Source organism: Equus caballus, chromosome 23, assembly GCF_041296265.1.
Source record: "Equus caballus isolate H_3958 breed thoroughbred chromosome 23, TB-T2T, whole genome shotgun sequence".
Taxonomy (NCBI): Eukaryota; Metazoa; Chordata; class Mammalia; order Perissodactyla; family Equidae; genus Equus; species Equus caballus.
Window position 1 is genome coordinate 27,351,318 of NC_091706.1, and position 18,847 is coordinate 27,370,164.

General features: G+C 34.3%; 1 protein-coding gene across 7 annotated transcripts in view; it reads right to left on the reverse strand.

Annotated features, from left to right (window-relative positions):
- VPS13A (vacuolar protein sorting 13 homolog A) overlaps positions 1–18,847 on the reverse strand; it is a 233,962-nt gene that overhangs the window by 2,013 nt on the left and 213,102 nt on the right. For 3 of the 7 annotated variants that reach the window (XM_023627180.2, XM_070248443.1, XM_070248442.1), the window contains 3 exons: positions 6,157–6,242; positions 3,529–3,652; positions 1,298–1,372 (listed from right to left, as the gene is read on the reverse strand). In XM_023627180.2, coding sequence (XP_023482948.2) covers positions 1,298–1,372; positions 3,529–3,652; positions 6,157–6,242 — 285 coding nt within the window. Of the gene's footprint in view, positions 1–1,297; positions 1,373–3,528; positions 3,653–6,156; positions 6,243–12,632; positions 12,677–12,960; positions 13,132–15,382; positions 15,534–18,847 lie in introns of all 7 variants that reach the window. The other 4 variants (XR_011431385.1, XR_011431387.1, XR_011431386.1 and 1 more) reach the window with 4 other exon arrangements.

Consider the following 18,847-nt stretch of genomic DNA (forward strand, 5'->3'; position numbering starts at 1 on the left):
ATAATGCAAACCTTTCTACCAATAATGTCTATTATCATTGGGACTGTATGACAGATGAAAGCACTGGCGATGATACTGAGGTTATCCCATTATGGAAAGCTTTAGCAGAGATATTTGTGCTTCTTTAACTTAAGAATAACCTCGTGGGAACAGCTCTAAGATAAGTAGAGAAAGAAAACTGAGCTCAGTATCCTTCTCAGCATGTTTTTGGCGGAGCAGGAGGTTCAAAAACAAACTTTCTGGGATAAAATAACATGGTGACAGAGATTAAGTGGAAAATATATTACAGAGAAACTGAAATAGGTGGTAATGTCCTTCAGCAACATGAAAGAAGATGGCCTGAAAGTCATGCTATTACCATGTCTTACTCTGTCTCCCTGGTTCCAGGTAACACACATATTGAAGCTCTCATTACTGTACTCCTCTGTATTTGTAACTTATCCATGCCCCCTTTCAGTTTTCTACTGTTAGTATGCCAGTGCTGCCTTATATCACAATGTCTAGATAGAAGATTGCACAGCACATGCTAGCTAGATGGTCCATGGTTCCTGATTTGGGGTCCAGATGTGATAAGTGGACTGGTAAATGTTACATCCAGCCAGGACCACAGCAGAGAGTAGTATGAGGGTGGGAGGCCCAGGGATTCAGTAAAGGAGTAATGTGTTCTTATTATACATTTTATGACACAGTGAGTACAATTCAGTATCAGGAATAGTGTCTTAGTTGTGATTAATGAGGTGGATACTCAGTTGACATCTTTGTAACTGCCATAATCCTATAGTATGCATAGTGCTTTTCAGTTCCTATCATCCACATTTTGAGGAAACTGAGGTTAACTGACTTCTCCAAAGTCCTATAGTCAAGAAGGAACAGAACCAATATTCAAACCCAAATTTTCTGACTCCAGGCTTGGCTCCTTTTGCCCTGTGCCATGCTATGGTAATTAAAAAAAAAACTGCTATAGCTATATAGTAGAGAAATCAACAACGCTAGAGCTGGTAGATCAGCATTAGAATGAAACAATTATTTTGTTTGTTGACTTTTTCACAAAGTATTATAGTTAGGATTTAAATAAGATGGAGCAATTTGATATGAAAAACAAGTAGGTGTGTTGAAATCAAACTAATGAAAAATAGTTTTGGGGAAATATTATGTAGTTATATATACTAAAACTACCAAAATACAGAAACAAAATTAAAAACAAACACAATTTATCTGACTTAAGAAAGAGCCCAACTTACATGACTTTTAAATGAGAAGGTGCTATCTGTTTAAGTAAAAGATTCATTATATTTACCCTAGCATCCTCAGGGGTCTTGAAGTTAATTATTTTTCCAAACTCTTTGGAGTGGAATACAGACTTCACTCGTTCCTATAAACAGAATAAGTAACTTCATTAAAATGAAAATCCAGCTGTAGAAATACGATAAAGAAATGCCATGCAGTTTTATAAATCTGTGCTTAAAGCATCCATCTTACACATATCCTATACCTTAAAAAAAGCCAAGGATGGGGAACCAAGAAGAATCAAACACAAATGGGAAAAAAAGACTAAATTCTAACATATCCATTATCACTAATCCTAAATTAAAAAGTTTCGGGTGAGATTTCAACTGCTAAAGCCACAAAGGGTTTATGCAGAGGATGGGAAGGAGACTGGTTGGGAGCAGTGCCACTGTTTTTCCCTCCAAACAATTTCTCAGATAGTTCTTGATATCTGGCCATGGAATCATGATAAGTTCAGCTTAAAAATAATGCATATATATGTGTGTGTTTATATATACACATAAATGTTATATGGGGGTGTGTGAACGTATGCGTGTATGTATGTAACTTCTGACATTTTTAACTAGTCATGCAATAAGAATGTAGTTGAAGAGTCAAAGAAATCAGGGTGGGTCCTAGATCATAGATGATTATTCTCCACTTTTTACACTCCTTTGGTATTCTGTTCAGTGTTTGTTGGGGAGAACTGTCTAATGATGGATGTTAAGCATCAGAGAGACAAATAGAAAGAATGGGATTATTGAGAAGGGTGGTGTTTACCTCTATTAGCTATGGGTAGAGTTATAGAAGAAGCAATATGGAGGTTTTACTCATCTAACAATTGCTATAAATAATTCAAATATCCATGCAAATAGAGACTCAAGAAGAAATCAGATTCCTTTATTTAAAAAAAAGGATGATTGCTGATACAAGGTCTCAAGAAAAAGCGGAAGGGGAAGAAATCAAGTAGCCCAGACGACATCTGTTGTTTCTGCCTGCGTGTGTCCAATGCATCTTCTGGTGACAACTGTTTGAATCTCTTTTAGGTAACTATTTCTCACCTTATCCCACTCCAAACACTTCAGACAGAACTGACTCTTCCTTCTTGGTAGCATCCATGGTGATCCCTTGACCCTCACCTGGCTCAGTGGCCCATTCCCGCTCCCTGACCAAAGTGCCTGGTTCAAGAATAAGCATGTGACCAAAGGTGGCCCAGAGAGAAGTTCCTTCTGCTGAGCTAGTAGAATACAAGCTTGCAATGCCTGCTGGCCATTGTGTCACCAAAGGACAGTCTGCTTGACAATGAGGCCAACACTGAAGAAAGCAGAACCTAGAGATGAAGGCAGCGAAGGAGAGAAAGGAGGAGGAGAGGAAGGGAGGGAGAATAACTGCTAATGACATCATTTGAGCATACCTAAGCTACGAGAGAGAGACTCAGACTTTTCAGTTACGTGAGCCAATTAAATCCCTCAAAACCAAAACAAAACAAAAATAACAAAGAACGAGACTTACTTGGGTTGAGTCATTTACAATATTTCTGACCAAGACAGCCAGTGCCAAAGTGGTCCAACACATAGCTATTTGGTCAAATACCTCGAGGCCAAATACATTATCTTGTATTTCTTTCTATCACCTATAATACCCAGCACAATCATTACAACTTACAGTAAATGTTGAGTCTCTGTTGATTTACCAAATGACTAGCAATTCACTGCATTTTATATCAACATCCAAATACCAGGCACAGTGCTAACTGCTAAGTACTCAAAGCAGAATGAGAAATGGTCTCTGCCTTCAGGAAGATTAGAATTGAATTGGGAATATAAGATACTATCTATAAAAAGAGGAAGAACTATCAACAATTGGCTGTTAGAAAGAGAGAACTTTTCAAGTGTCTTTTTGAGAGACTTTCAGGGAAAAACATTCTGTAGGGAACTGCTAGGGATTCTGAGGTATACAAATGATTTTCTCATTTTAGTGCCCTGGACAGCAGTGGGAAGGTGGGGATCTGTTACTGAATATGAAATGACGGCCCAGGAACGTTGTTGTCAATGTAATAGCACATAAAGCACAAAAAGCAGCATATTTTTTCTTGGCCTAGCTTTCTTTGCTTTAAGCCTGAGTAAGACAGCAGGTGTAAAGGAAAACATACGAAGACAAAGAAACAATTACAAAAGAGATGGAAACATTACAAAAGTAAAGAGGACTATTTCAATGCGTTATTTTCAGTTCCAAGTTCTCAAAAAACTCTATTCAATATACCTTTGCTTCAATGCGCAATCTTCTTCCATGAACAATGAATGGCTCTTTGGTAAACTCATCAAAACTATACTGCCACTCACATGTAAGCTGTCCAAATGTTCCTTTTGTTACAAACAATATACCACTGGGGGAAAAGAAAAGAATCCACTTTAAAGATTGAAGCACTTATATCCATAATATAATAATAGCAGGATACTTCGCAAGTGCAAACAGGACATCCACCAAGAGAAACTGTATTCTGGGTCATAAAAAATCTTAACCAATTTAAAAGAACTGATATCATATAAAGTATGTTCTCAAATCATAATGGAATTAAACTAGAAACCAGTAACAGAATGACAATAAGAATATTTCCAAATGCTTGGAATTGGCACACTTCTAAATAATCCATAGATCAAAGAATCTCAAAGGAGTTAGAAAACATTTTGAACTGAATGGGAATGAAAATATAACAAAATTTGTGGGGTGCAGAAAAAGCAATGCTTAGCGAGAAATTTATAACACAACATACTTATATTGGAAAAAATAAAGTACTTATAAAGTCAAACATATAAGGCACTTTATAAGAAATAGGAAAGATTTACAGAACCGATTATCAATCAATATTTTGGGGAACTTTCATGTAATTAATGCTTTAGAATAAATGCTTTTATTACTAAGCCTCCATGTAATATATTGACCAACCTACATCAGAAAGAGGCTTTTAAAATTAATTCTTGTTTCCTTGCCATTTTTGAGGGAAGAAACCAAGAAACGAAAATGCATTGTTTAGAAAAATTCTATTTAATCCTTCCTTCAAAGGCCTTTCTCCCCCAGTTCTTCCTTCTGGTTTAAACATCGACTGTGGATGCAACAAGAGGTTTCTTTAAGTAACACATACTTTAAGTTAAGGGATTGAGTTAAAAAAAAAAGCTGGCTGCTGGCTGGAATGGAAGAGAATGCTAAAGAGGATTCACATCTCTCACCTCAGTCTTCTGTCTCTGATCCCCTCTCTCACCAATCTTGGAGTATAGGGGCTGTTGGAACAAATGTACTGGTCCTCCAGTACATCTTCAACCATGTGAAAGATCAAAGATAGGCTAAGCTTGTAGCAGGTACCTAGTCCTCCCTCTCCTGATTCCAAGATCCTTTCTCCTCAAATCCGACACTTGGGGAAAAAAGCAAATTCTAAGCATAAATGTCACCTTTCAATCAACTACAACTAACTCACTAACCTTACCCTGTCAAGGTTTAGGTGACCTCATTTAAAGAGCTCTCCTATATGTTGAAAAGAAGGTAATTTTTAAAATGTTGTAAGATATTGTAAATGAAAAAACTTTGTAACTGACCCTTGTTTATTAATTCTGATAAATCACCCTTCCTTTAGTTAATGAGGGAGAGGGTTAATAAAAACGTGATTGAAAACTGCCATGCAATAAAAAGACTGCTGAAGCATTGTGTGTAATAATAAAAGTTCAGAAACAACTTAGATGTAAATACTAGGTAGTCATTTTCAAATTAAGAAAAGTCTCCATATGCTGACATGGAATAATCTTCAAGACATAGATCTTAAATAAAATTTAAAACAAAGTACAGAATGGTGTGTATAATGGGTTCTCATTTACATTAAAATACCTATGTGTGTATGTTTACATAGGCACAGAATATTTCAAGGATACAAAGGAAACAAGCACAAGTGGTTGCCTCTGGCAAGCGGAAAAAAGGGACTGATAGCTGAGACAGAATGAACATTGACTTTAACAGGCATACCTTCCAATCTGTGTGAGTTTAAATAGGAAAATTAAGATAGTGCTGTACATTTCAGATTCAAATTATTAGGATTAAAAACATTAAAAATGAATGCTAAGTTCAATGGTCAACTTGAACTAACAAGATGCTTATAGTTCTTGTTATACGCAAGTGATAACAACAGTGAACAAAACCACATGGGTTTACTGACCGCTCCTCTCTCTTTAGCCATAACCTCTCTCCCTGAGCCACATTTTCATTCGCTGCCATGCAGAAATCTCCATCCTAATACTAAACTTGCTAATTCTTTTCCTCAGTTTAACAATAATGACACCTGCAAAAACTTGCCCATCTGAGGCTATGCCACTGTGTATTTTTGCTTGCACTCCTCCACTGTCTACAAGTCTGTTTGAGGATTTGGCTGTGGCTGAGAGTAACCACATAAAACCTGACCCATCTCCAATGGTCTATCTAACTTATGTGAGTCAATCTCTATTCATTAATAGTGCTATTCTAATGAACAGATACCACCAGAAGATCATTGACTTCTAGGGTAACCTGAAATTGTATACTTTTTCAAGAAAGGAAAGGAATGGTATTGGCCTACCTTTAAGGGGATAGTTTTATAGGAATTTCTGTATCAGTCCAAATTGGTTGAAATAATAAATTAATTTACAGTTATGTTTATGCGTGGCTCTGCAGCTATGCTTATGCACATACAAAGCTAAACACGAATTTACGTAAAGTTTTAAGTACGAGGCTTACAGAGCAAGAGGACCAGAGTTAAGCAGGAATCAGTGTGACTATCTGGGAGAAAAGCTGAATAACAAGTGCTTCACTTCACGAGTGGCTGTCAGTCAACCCCTTATCAAATTATATTACAAAAAGAAAGAAAGTTACCTTTTGGTTATCATTAACATATCTGTTTTATTTATCATGACATGGGTAAAATATTTATATTTTGCAAATCTTCCATTTTCTATGACCTGAAAAAAAGTGAGAGCCAGAAAATCAATTAATATTCCTATTCTAATGCGAGTAATGCCTTACAATCCTTTAAAAACCATTTCTCAATGGGGGCAAATCATTAACATACTTATATAGGAAACATATCTTCAGAAAATTGAATATTCACAAAATCATTGCTGCTTCCTTTTCCTCTTTTTCTTTTTTGAGGAAGATTAGCCCTGAGCTAACATCTGCTGCCAATCATCCTCTTTTTGCTGGGGAAGACTGGCCCTGAGCTAACATCTGTGCCCATCTTCCTCTACTTTATATGTGGGATGCCTGCCATGGCATGGCTTGACAAGTGGTGTGTAGGTCTGCACCCGGGATCTGAACTGGTGAAACCTGGGCTGCTGAAGCAGAACATGCAAACTTAACTGCTGTGCTACTAGGCCAGCCCCTGCTGCTTTCTTTTTAAAAGCACCTATTTGCACTATTTTATTGAAGATTACTCAGTTGCAACTATATCAATCTTTAATGCTGGATTTTGGGAATATATTGTTATTATTCCAAAGTTTAAGTTTAAATTGAACCTATTAAAGTTACTATTAAACTATCGCATTCATTTTATCTTGGAAAATATATTAGTATTTGATCACATCATATAAAAACACAAGTAAACACTAACACATACAGTCACACGTTGCTTAATGATGGGGATATGGTCTCAGAAATGTGTCCGTAGGTGACTTCGTTGTTGTGTGAACACCATAGAGCGTACTTACACAAATCTAGATGGCATAGCCTACTACACACCTAGGTGATACAGTACTAATCTTATTGGGCCACTGTTGTATATGAAGTCTGTTGTTCACCGAAACATTGTTATGCAGCACATAATTGTATTTAAATATAAGTATCACATAAATTACATTAGCCTCCACCTTGCCTCTTTGCCAGAATTTCCCTATCTGCGTTACAAACGTTATTTTCTTTGCAAGTCTCATAACTCACTCAAAAATAAGGAGCAAAGTGTTTCTGGACAAAGAGGGAACACCAGGGACCCAATTAGCCTATGAAACAACCTTTAAATTTATTTTCAGGACAAGCATGTCTATCCACGACATTGTCAACAATTCTTTGTCCCAGAAAATATAAAGATAATGATATAAACGAAATGGACTTATTTTTAATTCTCCCTAAATACCATTTGCTCTGAAATGAAGTTACTTTGGCTACTTAAAATATATAGTAAGCTAGACTACCATTTTTCAAGAGACACACAATAAGATCCCTCAAGAAGAGGTATGCTAAGAATTTAGCCAAAATGTTAGACCTCTTGAAGAAATTCCAAAACAGGATATAAAGATTTTAGAAAATTGTATTCCATGAGGCTATATCAAAAAACTAAAACTATTTAGCCTAAAAGAAAGCTAACAAGTGACTTCATAATAATCTTGGTAGACAAGGCCGGTAGAATAGCCTTCATTTTTATTGGAGACAGAAGTTAAAAAAAAAAAGAACCTACAACAGTACGATGAGGGATACAGATTAATTGCATGAAAGAATTTTCTAACTTCAAAGATTATACTTTTTGAGGAAAGAGTATCTTTACTATTTACTATAGTAGGTAGGGCAAGTAAGCACAAATTCCTTCAATTATAAATGAAAAAAGGACAGAACCACAGATTCAGAAGAAATTAGTAAGAATTACTAGATAATTTGTAAATTATGCAAACATTTGAATAACTAGGTGAAATGGGTCATGTTTTAAGAAAATACAAATTATTAAGAGAAAGAAGCATCAAATATTGGAGAAAAAGAGCAGAAATTATTTGCAGATGACAGTATATCTAGAAAATCCAAGTACATAAAGCCTAGTAACTTTATTTTATAAACACAATAATCAACCTGAAAAATGGAAGGAAAAATATCCTGTTTACAAAGGTGTACATATCTACACATAAGTTTAACACCATGCAGAATTTCATGGAATTTATGTGGTAAAATCTATAACACTCTATTGAGGGGAATAACAGAAAAATTTGAAAATGGAAATTCATGTCTTATTCTTAGATAGAAAAATTCACTACAATAAATGTGTTATCCCCTCCTCCCAATTTATAGATATACATACACACACTCAATGTGATCCCAAGATGGTATTTGTGAGCTTGTTTTGGGGAAGCGGAGAAGTGATTTAACAATTTATCTAGGAAAAAAAGTGATAATATCTAGTAAATATAAAAGGAGAATGAGAACTACCCTAGCAGGCATTAATAGAATTTATTAGTTGCAGTAATGAAACTGTTTGGTGTTGGTGGATATAAAGACATATCAATAGAAAGAACACACATTCCAGAAACTGACCAAAATGCATGTAGGATTTTTGTCCAAATATAGGAATTTATGAAATCAAGACAGCATTTCAAATTACTAGGCAGACGCAAGTATTATTAAATAAACAGTGTTTCAGGTAACTCGCTGGCTAAAGCTGGATCCCTACTTCTCTCTTCATACCAATTAATTCCACGTGGGTCACTGATTTACATATACAATACGAAACTATAGAAGTACTAGAAAAAGTAACATTTTAATAATGTTAAAGTGAAAAGGCTTAAATATAAAACACAAAGTCCATAAAACAACGTAAAAAAGTGGATAAGTATATGGAAATTAAACACTACTGAATGGCAAAACAATAAGCAAATAAACAGAAATAAAGTAAAATAACACAAAAACCAAAGGATAAATTGGGAAAACATTTGTCAATAGAGAGAGGGCTAAACACAGAGAATTCTAAGAATATGAATAAACTAATAGGAGAAAAATGAGTCAACCAACAGGAAAACATGTAAAGTTTATGAATAAGTAATTTAGCAAAACACAAACAAAATCTGACGAACAAACACATGAGAAAATGTTCAACTTAACTCAAAATCAAGAAAATCCAAATCAACTTAACAGACCTTTTGAGCCAGCAATTCCATTCCTAGAATTTATCTTATGAAAAAGTATGCCAAGATATACATATAAAAATCTTCATGGTAATACGGTGGTAAAAGCAAAAAAATCTAAATGTTCATTAACATGGGAGTGTTTAAATAAATTATAGCATAGCCATACAAGGAGACACTATGTAGTCATGAAAAAGAAAAAGAGGGATGCATGTACCGATACAGAAAGATGTGCAAGATACAGTAAATGAAAAGAAATTAAACTACCGAGAATGAATGGCGGGAGAAAAAAGCAGAAACGCATACATGTACACTTATTTATATATGCACAGGAAATTTCGGGAAGGGTTGATGGTAACATACCAATCTGTTAATAGCACTTATCTTTGGGCCTGGGAAGGGTAATAGTGGGGGTAGAAGTGAAGCTTTTATTTTTAACTTTACATCCTATTGTTTCAGTTTTTTGGTATGTGAAAAGAAATAAGCTGCCCTATTAACAGATCACAACCTTCAAATAGCTTAAAAGCTATGGTTCAGCTCTAAGCACCTACCTTCTATTTCAATCCTACGGTAAGTTTAGGCATTGCAGTTGAGCCTGCCTCTCATCACTTTCCACTTTTCAGACACAACTTAAATCAAATCTAACCCATGCATATAAGCAATTAAACCAATTTCAATAGTCACATACCATCTTGTATAAATAAAAGCTAAAACATCCAAAAAAAGTCATTCATGCAATGTTTTCCGGAGTTCATCAAAAACCTTAAATGCAACACTTGAAGGATGAATGGACATTATGGTCACAGTAGTCTACTTTGAAACAGATGACAAACTGTATTCTTTATTATTATAATGGATATATTTGAATAAACATCAAAGATAACCCCTTATGCAGCAAAACGTTGGTGGTCAGTTTCCATTACAAACATGTGAATATGGAATAAGAACAGCATTATAAGCAGAAGCTAAAACCTGGGAACTAAATCCCAAAGCAGCATGTGAGAGAATGTGATGGCTTATCAGCCATCATCTTCCATCATGCTGTAAAGTCTAGAAATATCATGCCTTTGGTCACAATTTCCTGATTAATTATTTGACTTTATAAATTTCCTATATATGAAGCTACATACGTCATTATATATTATTTTAGGGAAAAAACAACAGAATTTTAGACCTGAAGGAATGTTATTGTTCATCCAAACAAATCTCTTCCTTTAAAACATGAAGAAATTAAGGATCAGTAAGTGTCTTATCCATCTAATTTTCACAAAAACCTTGTGTAATTAGGTAAGATTACTGTTAAGTGACTTGCTTAAGGTCACACTATCACTTGTAAAACTGGGCTGAGAAAAGTGGTTTCTTCACGTCTAATTCCAGGGCTTTTCACTATACCTTGATGTCTCCTCTTACGGTGTCAGTCACACATTTCCCCAGGGTACCTCAAAAATGTCTTCAGTATCCCTGGATGCTGGACGTTGCTGAGGCAGGCTGCTAAAGCAGTTCAGGCTGGCTGATTTTTTTTTTTTTAGGTTAACAGAGTCCAAACAGTTTAGTGTTAATATCCTATCTTCCTCCATCCCAAACAGATGTTATGTATTAATGTTTCTACTAAAGTAATTTGTGATGCCCTTTAAAATAAATGAAGAATTAGCAAAGCCAGGGCTAGAAGTTACCATGTAGAGCCTTTTGCATAAAGACCAAGATTTGGCAGAAATACCAAATGATTTGAAGTATCAAATACAATAACCAGTAATTTAGACATGTACACCTCATTTATCAGGCTATAGTGCTAAAGGAAAAATAATTTTTGCCTTATTAAATTACCTATCATTATTTGAGAAGTTTCTTAAAGAAAGAAACACCACAAGACAAAGGGAACTGCATTCATTACGTATCATTGTCAGAATTTGTAGATAACAATTGAAATGTATGGCTATTGGTAAAAGGGTCCCTTTTGCAGTAGAAAAAATGAGTATGTAAACCTTAGTTTATTAGATATAAATAAACCCAAACCAAACTTAGAAACACAGAGAAAGAAAGAAATTGAAAAACAGTGGTATCAGGGTTACCCTCTAAAATTCATATTTCCTGTCAGATAAGTTCCAATACTTTAGAAAAAGAACATGAGCTAGAAACTACAGTAATGCAGAAAACATTGCTAACACTCTCACATCATCCAAATGCTATGAAGTAGCAGAATATTCTGAATAAATATTTCTGAAAAAACAAAGCAAAATATGAAAAGTCAGATACTAGGAACAAATCAGTAACATGGAAGGCTTTAAATCTCAAACAATATAAAGTGCTAATATTCATGGGAAATATATTTAAGAAAATTGGATAAAGGACAAGAACAAACAGTTCAGCAAAAAACAAAAACAAAATCTGATTAATGTCTGACTCTTTTGGAAGATGAATCTAATAGAGGTATAAATGAATTTTTTTTTAAAGATAGCAACATGGAGTAAAAGGAAAATGAAATTCATCTAGATGAAAGATAAAGTAAGAATGCTATCAAGAAAGAAAATCTACTTGACAACAAATAAATGGTTTTATAGATTGGTTAATCTAAATAGTCAGGAGATGATGGGGAAAGAGGAAAAGTATATGAACAGATTATACTGAAAAACTAGGGGCCAGCCTGGTGGCGCAGCGGTTAAGTTTGCCTGTTCCGCTTTGGCGGCCCGGGGTTCGCCAGTTCGGATCCCGGGTGCAGACATGGCACCACTTGGCACACCATGCTGTGGTAGGCGTCCCACATATAAAGTAGAGGAAGATGGGCATGGATGTTAGCTCAGGGTCAGTCTTCCTCAGCAAAAATGAGGAGGATTGGCAGCAGTTAGCTCAGGGCTAATCTTCCTCAAAAAAACAAACACACAAACAAAAAAAATTAAGCTTACTTTTAAAAACAACAAAATTCAGGCAGGTAATCACAAATTAAAATGGTAAATACTCTATTTTCAATTATTTAAGAAGTAAATAAATAGACAACTTGTTCAAAACAATCTTATCTTTAGAGAAAAACGTAGTCAATAAGCATAACTTCCTTAGAGTTATCTGAGTAAAGGTTAAGGATAAAAAATGTTGTACTAATTCACTTCAAATATGAGAGATTTGAAGGCCATGACCAGAAAAAACAAGGCATTCAACCCAGCTTCATGATCAAATATAGCAGAAATTCATTACCTCAAAGCTCAGTGATTTCATATAACAACAAATGTAAACAAGAGTGAAGAAGTGATATTTAGCTTATTCCATGAGGCAAGTTGGTTCAAAAAAAAAAAACCAAATCTCATGGACTATCATCAAATCTGAAGAGGAATTAGCCCTTATTTAATGCCCATACCTTTGTCTCCTCCCATGGTAATGAATTATTTAGTGTCAGCCCAAGTACAAACTACACTGATAGCTTAGACAGAGCAGGAAAGCTGACCATAACCCTGTGACATAACATCGAATAAAAAAAACTATTACCTTAAGACATGTGATTTGTTATCAAATGGTTCAACTAAAACAGTCTGGAGAAAGAAAAGAATTATGCTCATAACATAATTGTGCAGTGACAACAGCAGACCATTAATTAACCTACTTAATATGTTCTAGAAGAAGGGCCAGAGAGGTGGGTCAGAAATAATATACGTGGACAGTTATAAGAGTCTCTCTAATGCTTTTGCAGCAGAACCTCTATTGAGCAACACTTACTGACCCATCATACTATATATACTTAAAAACAATCATAACATTTCTTTTAAAATATTGTATAATTCCAAATTACTAAAGTTTTATTGTTTCTATTGCTTACCAATTAGTGTGTGGAAATTATCATGGTATTTTAACTAAAATATTCTATTAATCTTGAAAGGAAAAAGAAGGATAACATTTAATGATGCTTTTATCTTGGCAAAAAGGAGACAAATGAGGAATATAGAATTTATATAATGATGACCAAGAACCAGCATCAATTGGTATTCACCTGGAAAAATGAAAATAAATGAGTTCTTATTAGACATTGTACTAATAATCATATATATTACCTCACTTGTTTTAATTCTAGCAACACCACCAAGGTACTGTTACATACTACAATTATCTCCCTTTTACAGTCTGGAAATTCAAGTCAGAAAAGCATAATAAAAGATTATAAAGTTAACAAAAGGAAAAGGCTGGAATTGAACTCAAGTTTACTTGGTTCCAGAATCCAGGCCCTGAGCCATAGGGTACTGCTGCATTTCAGATAAATTTTATTGTCAAAATGAGTCAGCACAGAACTACATGTATTGCAGTAGATGCAGTGGGATCCCATTTTAACAGCTCACTGGACTATGGATTCAGGTATCCCACAAGCTGTAGCATGTCTCTTGCAATGCTTCAATTTCATGTACTACTTGGGGATCATCATCTCTTTGTAAGACTGGGAATGTCTTATGTGTCTTTTGATTCCTACAGTTCCTTAGAGCCTTGCATGTGGCAGCTAGTCAACAAACAGGAATGACACTGTGAAGATCCAACATTACAGGGTTGGCTTCTAACACGGCACGTATTTTATTCCCAATCACCAGAATAACAAAGCTCACTACAATTATAAGCTCATGACAGATGAGCAGGAAACTTGACTACTCTCTTCAGGGCTGTAACCTTAAGATCTAGAAGAATGTCTAACACATACCAAATAGGAGTTTAACAAATACTTGTATGAAGAATAAACACGTGACATTACATTTTTTCTTTGTATTCATATAAACTATGCTACCAAATCATTCAGCAAAAATTCATTTATACATATATAATTACACCTTTATTCTTTTGACAACTTTAAAATCCAAAGTAACCTGGCAATTTATTCCAGAAAGGTTAACTTTACATGAAATATCCAGCCTCCCACACTTGTATTTCAACATAGTAGCTCCATGAGTCCTCTAAAACAACCTCAGACTCAAAGTACCACAGAATGTCTAAATGTACGTTTCTCCACATTGCTTCCCATGGGGTTCTTTACAGTGGTAAATTTTCACTGAAAAATTGGCAGTGTAGTTCATCAGACTCATCATCAGAACTAGGATATCAATTTCATTTGAATTTATAACTAAAGACTGTTAATTGACAAAAACGTATACATGGTGCTTCCTTTCCTAGATCACATTAAATTTTGTTTTTAGATGAATGGAGGTAGCCTCCGATCGAACTTTGTTTGAAAATGAACTGTTTCATTTGGCAAGAGAACATCCTTTCTCTGATAGGACATGTGACCATTAAAAAACTAGACTTTTCAGAACTTATACTAAAGTCTTCTAACACTATTGCTAGAGCACACGCTAAAAAAAGTCTGAATGCGCTTTACTAAGCTCAATTTATGTTGAAAATCTCTGTGCTGTCCAAAGCAACCAGGTGAAGTTATAAGGTAGAGCTCTAGCACATCAGCAGAGAAGTCATGGGTTGAGTCCCAGGTTACAATTTAGCATCTTTGGCCTAAATAAAGGCTAAGGACCTTCTAAACTTACACCTACTACAGAGTTTTAGCACTATTTGCATCCTGTTTAGCAGAATAAGAAGAGAGTAAGACTCAGTTGAACCTACCTGAGCTTAACATTTAGGGATTTCTTTTAAAGTTAAGTGTACCAAGTTTTAAAATAGTATGTAGCTTTCCTTAATATATTTACAAATTTAAGGGATGCAATGATGACAAACTTTTGAAAAAGATTTAGAAGTCAAATCAGTCTCATTCAAGGTACTGGATTTAAAAAGAGAATTAAAAAATTCGTTCCATACTTGAGGCAAAGAGAAAACTGGCACCTCCCCTAAGTGTAATCATCACCTCCAGAAAAAGATATGATTTCAAAGACTTATTCAAAAAGTATTTCTATGTAATAATGGAAGGTTCTAAGTGGCGTGAATTACTCTATTGGTCCAAAAAAAGGTTAGTGGGACTAACTCCTCAATGTTCAAAAGCATAGGCCTTCGAAAATGACGTGCCAAGGGCTCTTCAAGAGTTTTGTGCTAAACTAATAAACGAGGTGTGACAATTGTATACAAGCTGGACAGGTACTATCCTTTTCCATGGGATCTGCTTTATCTGAGATGCCAAGAATTCTAATTTGCCTGGCTAACAGAATTTGGCTCTCTTCAGTTTTCTCGTCCCATTCAGAAGTATGCTTCTGGAGAGGAAGAGTTACAAAGTGAAGAGGGAAATCCAATAAGCCTCTGTCTCCTAGATCTTGTCCACTTACTCAAAATTTCAGACGAAGCCAGGAAGAGTGTTCGGCACTACTCTGGTGATCTGACTGCCTATGGTAAGCCCTTTCTTCCAGATCAGTTGTAATTCTCCTCACGAAGTAAAGGGCAAGACCACGTCGGCTGAAGGCAGTTATCTTCCAATTGCTATTAAGGCAGTGTTTGAAGCTAATTATAAACATCTGTAATTTCTGAAAGAAAAGAAGTATACAACAAACAAAAACAGCCTCCCTTCTACAACAACTTACATAATGGCATCTATGAGACCTTTTAAGAGATTTACGAGATTCAAAGACAATATAAAGTTTAAAAATATCTGAAATGGTTAAGAATATACTACCTCCATGGGACAGCCCATTGTCAATATTCACACACAATGAAAGACACAAGGATTACACATACATACATACATACATACACACACACACACATATTTTAAGACGAGATTTATTTAAGGGGTAGAAATTTTTTAAATAGGTAAGAGTTAAAAGGTACAAATATGTTCAGTCAAAAAGAAAAAGCTTGTACATCAGCTATAAAAATAAGGGAAAGATTCTGCTGGCTATTTATATATTCCAGAAATAAAGACCAGGTTTCCCACATTTGGAATTATTCTATGAATGAGCTACTTTTAAAATCTTTCTTAGAAGTTAATAATTCTGTTTATAAAAATTTACAATAAAATAAAAAATATATAACAAACTTTTATATTTAGATCTTAATCACATGAACAAAAAATTTAAAAGGGACATATCCTGTAAATGGTGGGAGACAGGAATTTTTTCTTCTTTACAGTTTCCTAACTTTTCTTTACTGAGCATATATTACTTTAACAATGTAGAAAATAATCTACTTTAATTTTTGAAAATTTTCATAGCCACTGTAAAATACTAAAATCGTAGACTGACAATCAATGTTAGCTAAATGATTCACAAGACGGATTTAGCTTTTTCCATGAACAGCAGGTCTCTATAATTTTTTTAATTCATAGAAATCCTAAGTTTTATTGCATACATTCAGAAATCTCTGTAGCCATATGTAGTTAACAGGTTATTGATAAATGATAATTTACAGTAGAAAAACAAAGCACGTCCAATTAAGAAGAATTATACTTAGCTAAATCTCTGACTATCTTGATTGTTTTTAAAAAACACAATGATTATAATATTTTGAATGCTCAAATATTTAAGTTTCCCCAAGATCTAGAGGAATGGCACAACGCCACTTAGTACATATCTTTGTTACCATTTCACTGCTTAGAATATGTATATGCAATGAAGGTGGTTACATTAAAAACCGATTTTAAAAATTATTAAACATTTATTTTAAAGCTGACATTTGGAGGTACACTGTTGCTACATATATTGGTTGATACAGAATAACTGCTAAATAAATTTATCACACTGACTGAGAGATAATTATGGATATGAAAATGGTCTAACACATCAAAACAAAACAAACCATAAACCCTTATATGAGAATCATAAACTATTCTAATTAGCTCCATAACATAGACTTATCTGAAATCATGTGTTTTATTCTTCTTTGATTCAGGACTTTCTGTAATGTTTTGTATAGTGTTGACTGTACTCACTGTACTTTATTAATTCAAACATTCATCCACTGAAATTAAAGATTAACTTAATGATCTAGACATTTTTAATTGATCTCCATTCATCCCAAAGGTGCAGGGATAGAATAATAAATAAAATTTACATTCTTTTCCCATATCCATCATAATTAATACTTGATCTAAACGAATAACCTGTGTATCTTATTTAGACCCCATAGGACTTTTAATATTTTTGGACTATTAGAATAAATTTCCTAAATTTGCAGGAAATCTATAAAACAAAAAACAGAGGATTGAAGGTGCAGTAGAAAACCACTCCGTAACAGTTGGGATGGTTGTTTCTGGTCTTTCTCCCACCACTATAGGAAAGTATAATACAAAATTTCACCACAGGGCTTAAGTCAGACAAACTACTACAGTAGTCATCATTCTTTAGTGTATATGACCTAGGTAGGGATGTAAATACAATAGCATATATTTCATGTTGAACACTGATGTCCTAGTCACAGATCTACAATGGCTCCATCTGTAAATTTTAATAACATGACCTTAAAATCAACACTCAGGATTTTAGCAATATGTGTTTTAAACAATTTCAAAAGGTAAAATTTATAAAATCTTGATTCTTTTAAATATAGAAACAAAGAAATTTATTCTGAGCTCCTTTTCCATAAGGAATATTGAAACTTAGCAATAATATTCTGGATTTACATTTGTTATATCTATATCCACTGTGAACGCTAATTAATTTCATTCACAGGCTCTTATAAACTTCGGTTATTTATTCACGGTGATAGGTGCCCACAACTTCAGGACTTTTATAAATTTTTCTTCTTGCCAGTTTTCAATATCATTCAAGTGTCAAGTAGACACAAAGGACAATAAAGAATGAGTAATTACTCCCTTAGAGAAAAGAGAAGAACCCTCTCTCCCCTTTTCTACACACAAGCAATGAACATGGAGAAATTTGGAATATAATAAAGTTAAAGGATATGGAAAGGTATGGTATTACATAATCTTTCAAACAACTTTCTCATTAGACTTTCTTATTAGATGGATACTTCCATTTTTAAAGTTCTAATTCATTATAAAGCCCCTAATAAACAAATAAAAGAACTGTTCATCTCATTAAAGCCCCAAAGTTGAACTTATCTTCTTTACATTTGATGAGGAATAAGAAGATATTACATCTCCATGAAGAACACACTGATGTAAAACAATAGAGCAATTCTTAGTCTTAACTTTTTCTCTAATAAAAGCACATAATGTGGAAAAATAATTAATACCTCTGGTCAAAAAAGCTTGAAAAGATTATTTCACTGTGGCAGGAAAACAGAAACAGAAAGAAGAAGGGCAATTACACTGTTAAAGAACATATTTCATTTCTAAGGGCTAAAAACTTAAGAATGATGAATTCTTAAGATCACATGAACAAAGTTTACTAGTTACTAGAATATTGTTTTAAATCTTCTTACTGTTCAAGAGATTTAAAATAAATGTAATCCTACCTCCAATTTTCTTTTCATTAAAATGGTAACTCATTGCTGAAATATCCAGAACTTTTTCCAGATAAATTCTTAAGGATCCTTATGAAACCAGTACCATAAAATTAAGTGTCACAGGCCAACCACAGGAAACTCAGTAAATGTCTTGCAAACAAGTAGTTTTAGCATTTTCCCTCTTAGAAAGGCCTTGTGCCTAGCAAAGGTGGAATATAAGAAGCCAGTGAAGACATTTCCAGACCTTTCCTTCCTCAGGCATACATAATACATAACAACAGGCTCTGCTCCTTATAGCTTCTAATAGCAGCAGCAGCCTTGGTTTGATTTTGGCCAAGGGTGAGAGAACACTGAGTACATGACAAATACAAATTGTCATTGATAACCAG